Source organism: Dipodomys merriami, unplaced genomic scaffold, assembly GCF_024711535.1.
Source record: "Dipodomys merriami isolate MVZ:Mamm:240054 unplaced genomic scaffold, mDipMer1.0.p SCAF_2, whole genome shotgun sequence".
In the NCBI taxonomy this organism is placed as follows: Eukaryota; Metazoa; Chordata; class Mammalia; order Rodentia; family Heteromyidae; genus Dipodomys; species Dipodomys merriami.
The window spans coordinates 111,177,795-111,187,383 of record NW_027203381.1 but is presented as its reverse complement, the minus strand read 5'-3'; the positions used below and the strand labels follow the sequence as shown (position 1 = coordinate 111,187,383).

The window sequence follows — 9,589 nt, the reverse complement described above, 5'->3', positions numbered from 1 at the left end:
GTGAGATTCTTTTCTTCAATGAAGCAGCCGTCTTTTTAGACGGAAGTGGAGCTTTGGCTCAACGGGTGGTGCGCTAGCATTAAGGGGAAAAAATGCTGTGGACAATGCCCAGCCCCAGAGTTTAAGTCCCAGAACCAACAAAACAAAAGGTACCAACCTGCTCTATACTTAAAAGTGCCCACTATACTCCAACAATAGCAGCACCTGCAAGTGACAATGGGGTTGGGATGGAGATGTGTAGGGGGGAAAAAAACGGAGTGAGAAGCGGGCCAAAATACTCCTCCTTTAAGTTTCCAGTACGCCTGGTCGGAATCCTAAAATTAGAGCACTGACGGCTTCCGGGGTCGCGGCGTTGTGCGCATGCGCTAGCGCAGACGCTGCTACTTTCGCCAGAATGGTTTGTGAAGTCCGAGTTGCGGTTCCCTAGAATTTTCTCTTTTTATGAGAGCTGGGAACCGTGCAACCAGGAAACACAGGGATGCACCAGGGGCCACGCTCTAGGTGAGTCTTTCATCAGGCGCCAGTGATAATGGGGTCTGGGCACTCCGGGAGGGGGCTTCAGCGTTCTTCTGGAGTTGGACGGGATTGACTCCGCCTTCCCTCGCGCTGCCCACCGCTCATTGGCCAAAGCCCGCCTCGGCGTTTCTTGTCCCACCCACAGCCTTTCGCTGGCCCAATCAGTTATTAGATGCGACAGCCCCTGGCTGCCCGACCTTTTTTCAGAAACGTGTCAACCTGTGTACTCTGAACTGTGCCCTTTGTTTTAGAGAAATTACACACAAGGACAAGCGGCTCCTCGCAGAACACTCTCACAGCAGTCACTGAAATCGAGAGTCATAAAATGATCTCGAAGGTTATTATTTGTTGGGTGAGGAGAGCAGTGTGAAATCTCAGCGAAATTTGTCAAATAAATGACTTGTGACATTTCCTTTCATAGTTGTTCTTGCCCGGATCACTGTCCTGTATTTGCTAATTACCGTTCACCAGACCCAGTTTCAGTGGGACCCTCTGCCAACTTCAATAGTTGATGACTTGAAACAAGCTCTAAATAAGTGCTGTTGACTTTCAAAATTATACCTTCAGTCTGTAAACTACTTAATTGTAGTAAACTGCCTGCTGGACATCTCAACTTAATAGTTGACTTAATAGGCACCTCGCAACTTCCTGTGTCCAAAACTAAGCTTCACGTTTCCAAAATCATCATTCCTCTTACATATATGGCAAGTCCATCCTTTCAGTATCTTAGTTATTCTTGCATAGCTGACATAATTCATCATTAAATCTTGTTGGTTCTATTCATCATATGTCCAGAACCTGAACGTTGCTCACCACCTTGACCACCACTACCCTAATTAAAGCCACCATCCTCTCTTCCCCCAGGTCATTACAGTGCTTCTCTGGTCCTCCTGCCTCCCGCTACATTTTCACTACATTGTAACTGAGGTGACAACCACAGCTGTGTTCTTACATTAAACTCAGTAGTGGAAGGATCTGTTTCCAAGGTCCTTCACATGGTTTTTGTCAGGAATCAATTCCGCAAGGGTTATGAGAATGAAAGGCCATTTTCCTGTTGACTGTTAATAGTTCCTGTCAATGTGGGCATTTCTAACATGTTCTATAGAGGAAACTAATACCATTTGGCCTGAAAAATGTTCTAGTTCAGATAAGTTTGTGATAGTCAGCATATACTTTTGAAACCCTGGGTTTGATTCCTCAGCACCACATACACAGAAAAGGCTGGAAGCGGTGCTGTAGCTCAAGTGGTAGAATGCTAACCTTGAGCAAAAGAAGCTCAGGGACAGTGCCCAGGCCCTGAGTTCAAAACTAAGGATTGGCAAAAAAAAAAAAAAAAAAAAAGGTATGCCTGTGTAATTTGCTGAATTTGTCCACGATAAATACTATCCCAGTTTGGGTGATAGGATAAGAACATATCAACCACTATCTCAATTGGTCAATTAGTACTCACAGTTTCCTTAAGCAGACCTCCTGAATTTATTTTTGCATCACTTAGCATTTCAAAAGCTTATTTAAGCACTAAATATCATATGTAATGATTTTTCCCCCATCCTGGCCTTGATAACCTATCCTGGTAAATAGTGTGTTAGAGACATCAGTTGAAGATGCACTGAGAATAGGGATGATGTCAATTTACACCATGATCTGAGGAGACAGTTCAGTGTTACAAGAGTGCTGCTTGTTTTTCTGATTTCTCCCAACACTGCTACATTTAGTTATTTCTATAAGGCTTAATGTGGTTTTGCCAGGATCCATTGTGGTTACTTCTTTGTCACCTATGGGTAAAGTTTTTTGTTTTCAGGGGGAGGGGAGCTATTCCCAAGTACTATAAGATGACCTACCTAAGTAACTGAATGAATACCATTTGGTGATATTAAAAAATGATCTAGCTGGGTGTCAGGGTTTACGCCTGTAATCCTAGCTACTCAGGAGACTGAGATCTGAGGATCACAGTTCAAAACCAGCCAGACCAGGAAAAATCCAAGAGACTCCAATAAGCCACCAGAAAACTGCAAGTGGCTCAAGTGGTACAGTGCTCACCTTGAGCTGAAGAGCTGAGGGACAGCACCCAGGCCTAGAGTTCAAGCCCTATGACCAACAAAAAATAAAAATAAAAAATCATCTAATGGTAGGGTATGGGACAAGAGACATAAACAGAAAGACTTGTTTCTAAAGAACTTGGAAAAGAACAGGCTGGGAAGGTGGCTCAATGGTAGAGTGCTTGCCTTGCATGCATGAGGTCCTGGGTTCAATTCCTCAGTGCCACATAGGCAGAAAAAGCTGGAAGTGGTGCTGTGGTTTAAGTGGTAAAGAGCTGAAGAGCTCAGGGATAGCACCAGGCTCAGAGTTCAGGCCCCATGACCCCCCCCCCCACCACCAAAAAAAAAGAATTTGGAAAAGATTGTCCAGCCTTTGTGAATGGAATCTACTCTTAGTATCCTAAGGTTTGTGCTCTCAGTCTGTAAAATTAATAGCCCTGTCATAAACTGGGATAAATTCATTCTGCTGGGGAGCTATCAGTGATTGTCTTCATTGGTCTCTATGGAAACCTAGAACTGCTGCTGCCTAACTGCCAGTTGTGTGAACTCTGTCCAAATGATGATCATTGTAATGGCAATACAGCACATGAGTTGATATAGATACATTACACAGTCCAATTAGGAAGCAAGTATCTGATAGGAACATATACACTCAGTATTAAAATCCCAAAGAGACTGTTTTTTATTTTTATTTATTTTATTTTTGGTTGGTCGTGGGGCCTGAACTCTGGGCCTGGGCGCTGTCCCTAAGCTCTTCAGCTCAAGGCTAGCACTGTACCACTTGAGCCACAGTGCCACTTCCAAGGTTTTCTGCTCATGTGGTACTGAGGAATCGAACCGAGGGCCTCATGCTTGCGAGGCAAGCACGCTATCACTGAGCCACCTTCCTAGCCCCGTGTTATTTTTTTATAAAAAGGCTATTTAGGCCGGGCGCTGGTGGCTCACGCCTGTAATCCTAGCTACTCAGGAGGCTGAGATCTGAGGATCGCGGTTCAAAGCCAGCCCGGGCAGGAGAGACCGTGAGACTCCTATCTCCAATAAACCACCAGAAAACCGGAAGTGGCGCTGTAGCTCAAGTGGTAGAGTGCTCGCCTTGAGCTGAAGAGCTGAGGGACAGCGCCCAGGCCCAGAGTTCAAGCCCCACGACCGACAAAAAAAAAAAAAAGGCTATTTAGCCCTGGCGCTGGTGGCTCACGCCTGTAATCCTAGCTACTCATGAGGCTGAGATCTGAGGATCGTGATTCAAAAACAGCCCAGGCAGGAAAGTCTGTGAGGCTCTTATCTCCAATAAACCACCAGAAAATTAGAAGTGGCACGGTGGCTCAAGTAGTAGAACACTCACCTTGAGCTGAAAGATCTCAGGGTCAGTGCCCTGGCCCAGAGTTCAAGCCCTAAAACCGACAAAAAAAAAAAGGGGGTGGGGTTTAATTTATGGAGGTATGGCCAAGTTCAAAGAGCCATTACTACCCTTGTCCCCAAATTCCAGCTATATCCAGGTGCTGTTATCTTCTAGAGTCCTAGCCATTGATACAGTTGTGCCAAAGCAGAAAATAAAGAAATGTACCATAGCCTCTTTTTCTTCCATTTCTTCCCCATCTTGCCAGGACATTGTCTGAACCCAGTAACAGGAAAGACACAAATGTCTGAAGTTTATAAGCTATAAATGCTAGCTGGCCAAAGTCCAGCAAAGAGAAAGGAAGGATCAAGAATGAGTTTAGAGGGTAAACAAAATATTGAGCATGAGAGAATATAATCCGAACAAAAAGCTCCTATATTAGGCCTTGGAAGTTGGAGTTATCAGAAACAGACAGGTTCAAGTCCATACAGCTGGTCTTCGATATCCATGGGTTCACATCTATGTATGCATCCAAATATAAATCAGAAAATTCAGAAAAATTTCACCTGTACTGAACAGGTTTGTTTTGGTCATTATCTGTAAACAATATAGTATGTTGATTTACACAGTATTTACACTGTATTAGGTGCTATAAGTAATTTGGAGATGATATGAAGTATATATGAAGATATGCAGAGGTTCTATAGAAATGTCTTTTTCTTTTTTCTTTTTGCTAGTGGGGTTGAACTTATGGCCTGGGCTCCTTTGCTGAAGGCTAGTGCTCTACCACTTTGAGCCACAGAGCTACTTTCAGCTTTCTGGTGGTTAATTGGAGGTAAGAGTTTCATGGACTTTTCTGCCCAGGCTGGCTTGAAAGTACTACTATGCTATTTACATAAGGAACATTTACATCCTCTGTGTTTGGTGTCTACAGAAGTCCTTGAATCAGTCTGCTTTGGATATCAAGAGCTAATTGTGGTATGTTCCTTGTGTTCAGAGAAAGACAACCCCTGCCACTAGTTTTGCTTCTTTCCTGCCTCAAAGACCTTCCTTCCAAAAAATCTCACGATACTTTCTTTAACTGTCTAAGTCTTACAAATGTCCATGAAGTTTCAGCCAGATCCTGGACTTACTGTTGTCCTGATCCTGGACATTTAACATAGGTTTTCATCATTGTCATTTTACTAGATATCCATCCTGATGCAGATACATCATAGATAAAGTTTAACATAAGATAGCTGTCCAATAAACCTCTACCAAAGATGAGAAGGAATAACACGAAGATAATGCTGACCTAAATTATGGTGCTGAATTTCACAAAATCATATTTCTTTAAGAAGGTAAGTCAATTTTTCCTTTACAGCAATGGAATATTTTTTTTCCCCCTCAGAAGTGTAATGCACTGGGCACTGGTGGCTTACACCTGTAATTCTAGCTACTTAGGAGGTTGAGATCTGAGGATCAAGATTTGAAGCCAGCCTGGTCAGGGAAGCCATGAGACTATCTCCAATTAACTACCAAAAAGCTGGAAGTGGAGCTATGGCTAAGTGGTAGAGCAATAGCCTGGAACAGAAAAGCTCAGCGACACCGCCCAGGCACTCAATTCAAGACTAGTACACACACAAAAAAGTGAAATCCTTCTTTTATTCACTTTACACTAGAAGTATTATTAATCTTAAAACTTCAGACAATATAAAAATATGTGAATTGTAAAATGAAAATTGTTTCTTCTTTCTCTGAACCTCAGACTTTCTTGCCTAGGCTGGCTTCAAATTGTGATCCTCTTACCTCAGCCTCCTGAATACTAAGGATTACAGCCATGAACCACCAGCACCTGACAGTATAGCTTTTTGACTACCTAATTTGTTTGCTTCAATGACATTGCTCATTGTGGTAGTTGGAAATGCTAGATGAACTGTTAAAATAGAGGTGACTTTACTGCCTAGTTTTATGCCCTTCGCTGAATTGTCTTAATTTTTGTCATTAACATATCAAATCTGAAATTAGAATGCATACGGAAAGCCCTTGATAACTATGAATCCATAGTTCTTGGGAGAACACCACGAGGAAAATGTGCACATGTACACACTGCACGATTCATTTATTCTATGATGCTACCCTATTTCTGCTAAAGACATGCTATATTTTAACAAAGCTAAAACTTTCACTTTGTGGGTTAAATTTAGCACACTAACCATTACCTTGCTCTTTGGGAACGATTTGCTTTTATATTTGCTGGTATATTTTATATTTTGTTACATTTTTCACAAAACTAAGGACAGGAAAACAAGTTAAACACAATTGGCGATGATATGGGATGAAGAACTCTTTCAAATCAACTAAGTACTGTAATGCTAGAATTTAAATTGTCATTGAAATTCTTCTATGTATTTATGGACTTGCGTAAGACTGTGTAATATAGCTGCACCTAAGGTGGACTTCTAGTAAGTATAATTTTAGTTAATACCTGTTAATCTATTGAGCTTTCCTGAGAATGTGTCAATTGTCTTATCTTTATCTCTTTAGAAACATGCAGATGTCCAGAAATGATTGAGATGGAGCAGGCAGAGGCCCAGCTCTCTGAGTTAGAGCTGCTGGCGAGTATGTTCCCTGGTGAGAATGAACTCATAATGAATGACCAGCTGGCTTTAGCAGAACTGAAAGAGTGTATTGAAAAGGGGACAATGGAAGGGCGATCTTCAAAAATATACTTTACTATCAATCTGAACCTGGTCGTATCTGAGGAAGCAATGGTACTTGTTTTGTTTTTGGAAGAATTAGAGCATGTCAAGACTCGAAGCAATATTTATTACATTTTTCTTCCTTGTTTCCTCAGGGAATGTTTTCTCTGGCTTGCATTCTTCCCTTTAAATACCCTGCAGTACTACCGGAAATTACTGTCAGGTATGTTACAGAAATTCTGTCACTTTGGATATCAAAAGTTATCTGAGAATGACAGCAATTCTTGAACTGTTTTCCTTTTCAAGAAAATTGATTTAATTTTTCTCTTGTCTTTCCCACCAGATCAGCATTACTAAGTAGATCCCAGGAGACTCAGTTGAACACAGATCTGAGCGAATACTTACAGAACTGTATTGGAGATGTGTGTGTACTGAATATCACAGAATGGGTTAGAGAACATGCCTCTGGCTATGTTAGCAGATATGCCCCATCATCCCATGTCAGGGAAAGTACAAACCAGCCAGTGACTCCCATTCTTACAAGACTCTGGATCTATAGTCATCACATCTACAACAAATGCAAAAGAAAAAATATTCTAGAGTGGGCAAAGGAGCTTTCCCTGTCGGGATTTAGCATGCCTGGGAAACCTGGTATTATTTGTGTGGAAGGCCCACAAAGTGCATGTGAAGAATTTTGGTCAAGGTTTGCTTTCACATATTTTATATTTTATGTCAATAATTTACGTTAAAAAGAAGCTTCTAAGCTGGGTGCTGGTGATTTATGCCTGTAATTCTAGCTACTCAGGGGGCTGAGATCTGAGAATCTCTGAAGCCAGACTGGGTAGAAAAGTACCCATGAGACTCTTATCTCCAATTAGCAATTCAAAAACTGGAAGTGGAGCTGTGGCTCAATATAGTAGTCTGCTAGCTTAAGCAAAAGAGCTCAAGCTCCATAACCAAGAAAAAAATATGGAAATACGTTTGCCCTACAGATGTATCTCCATATGGATTCAGCCCCTTATATAGTGGATTAAAACAGATATCACTTATGGCCAACATTATCCCCTCATGTAATATAGTACATGTAAGTGCTGTTCCATAGAGATCAGTTGAATGAATTGAGCTCCTGTCTATGATGCTGCCTAAGATCTAATCATTTACACGTCTCTTACTCTTCTCTCATCTTGCTTATATTGTAGCTTTGTAAAAACAAAAAAGGTGGGGAGGGGTTGCTATTAGTCTTTTTGTTTCTCTATCAATAATATTTAGTTTCTGAGAAAGTCCTCAAGCAGCAAGTTAGCAATTTCCACCTTTATGAAAGACAAGGCAGTAATAGTGGCCATCAGTGATTTGGAGATAGGATCATGTCCAGAATCATAATTTATTAAAATAAAGCTCTGTAAGTAAACACATATTCACTTAGAGAAAAAGCCATTCATAAACCTGGTTTATAAATGTTGTGTACAGTGCTATAGGTTACCTACTACATTTTGAAAATTTTTTGCTTGAAAATTTCTTTCTAGACTCCGAAAATTAAATTGGAAGAGAATTTTAATTCGTCATCGAGAAGACATTCCTTTTGATGGTTTGAATGATGAAATGGAAACACAAAGGAAATTTTCCATTTTTGAGGAAAAAGTGTTTGTTGTTAATGGAGCCAGAGTGAACCACATGGACTTTGGTCAGCTGTATCAGTTCTTAAGTGCCAAAGGGTGTGGGGACGTCTTCCAGATGTTCTTCGGTGTGGAAGGACAGTGAGTTGAAGAATGGCTGAAAAAATTTGTCACTAATGGTCTTTTTACCCCCCCTCCCCCCCAATCTTTCTTGAAAGATAAAGTAATTTAATTTCAAGTCTATTCTACAATATTAGAGAGAAAAATAAGATAATCATATAGTTGAAAATGTTAAGAATTTTATGATTGGGGCTGGGAATGTGGCTTAGTGGTAGAGTGCTTGCCTAGCATGTATAAAACCCTTGGTTTGATTCCTCAGTACAACAGAAAAAGCCAGAAATGGTGCTGTGGCTCAAGTGATAGAGTGCTAATCTTGAGCAAAAGCAGCTCAGGGACAGTGCCCAGGTCCTGAGTTCAAACTCCATGACTGGCAAAAACAAAACCAATGTTATGATTGAAAGCAGATCTGAGTTTCAAATTAGTCTTTAAATTATTGATAGACATTTCCATTCCCTTTACATGACTTCACTAAAGAATCTGGGAAAGCCCTTCCAGTCTCTCTTCACTTATTCATGGTTGAGGGAATAAAGCTGTGAGCTTACAGGGAAAACACTTGCTTTAAAGTGATTTGTGCAACTAAGTTACCAGCTACCACAAACACCAAAGTGGGCCAAAAGAGTTAAGAGATCCATTCCCAATGTGGTCTAGCTGCTGACAACACTGGTGCCTGGCCCAACACCAGCACCTACCTTTCTATACATACAGTATCATGAAATGAAACCAGTAAAATTTTTATGCTTATTACTAGTGATCCACAGCTAGTTTGGTCATTTTTTTTCAGACCTTTGGTTTTTTTATCTACCTCATTTGAAACACACATAGTAGTTAAAATGGAGTTTTAAGCTCATCTGTTTTTGTATTCTCATGTTCTGCTTTGCACTTGGGCTTGCTGAGGTATAGGAACAGCTTCAACTTTCCGTAAACAAGCCTTAATTGGGAATTTGTTGCTGGAAAACTGATTTTTAACAAATTTTTCATTATGGAGATAGCTTTCTTTTAACTTATTTCTGGCAGATTGATAAGTCTGATAAGCACTGATTTTTGGAATCATGTATTCGATATTCCTTTAAGAATCCAAGTTAATTGAGGTTGGAGACATAGTGCATTGTGGATTTTGTTTGGTTTGCTCTGTGTGTGTGTACACACACACACGTGCACCAATAGTGGGGCTTGAACTCACACTGTCTTGGCTTTTTTGGCTCACTGATGGTGCTCTACTAAGCCAGTAGTAACCCAGAAGTAGCCTCCACTTCCAGCTTTTTTGCTGCGTAGTAGGAGATTAAG

General features: G+C 40.9%; 1 protein-coding gene across 3 annotated transcripts; it reads left to right on the top strand.

Annotated features, from left to right (window-relative positions):
- Positions 1-368: 368 nt before the first annotated feature.
- Positions 369-8,423, top strand: Rwdd2b (RWD domain containing 2B). 3 transcript variants are annotated; one of them, XM_070030529.1, is made up of 8 exons: positions 369-501; positions 4,629-4,726; positions 4,826-4,869; positions 5,080-5,231; positions 6,418-6,644; positions 6,728-6,795; positions 6,916-7,275; positions 8,096-8,423. In XM_070030529.1, the coding sequence occupies exons 5-8, from the start codon at positions 6,438-6,440 to the stop codon at positions 8,328-8,330; spliced, it is 870 nt and encodes a 289-aa protein (XP_069886630.1). In that variant the 5' UTR covers positions 369-501; positions 4,629-4,726; positions 4,826-4,869; positions 5,080-5,231; positions 6,418-6,437; the 3' UTR covers positions 8,331-8,423. The 3 variants fall into 3 exon arrangements, with proteins under 3 accessions (XP_069886630.1, XP_069886629.1, XP_069886631.1); XM_070030528.1 differs by lacking the exon at positions 4,826-4,869; XM_070030530.1 differs by lacking the exons at positions 4,629-4,726; positions 4,826-4,869.
- Positions 8,424-9,589: the final 1,166 nt, after the last annotated feature.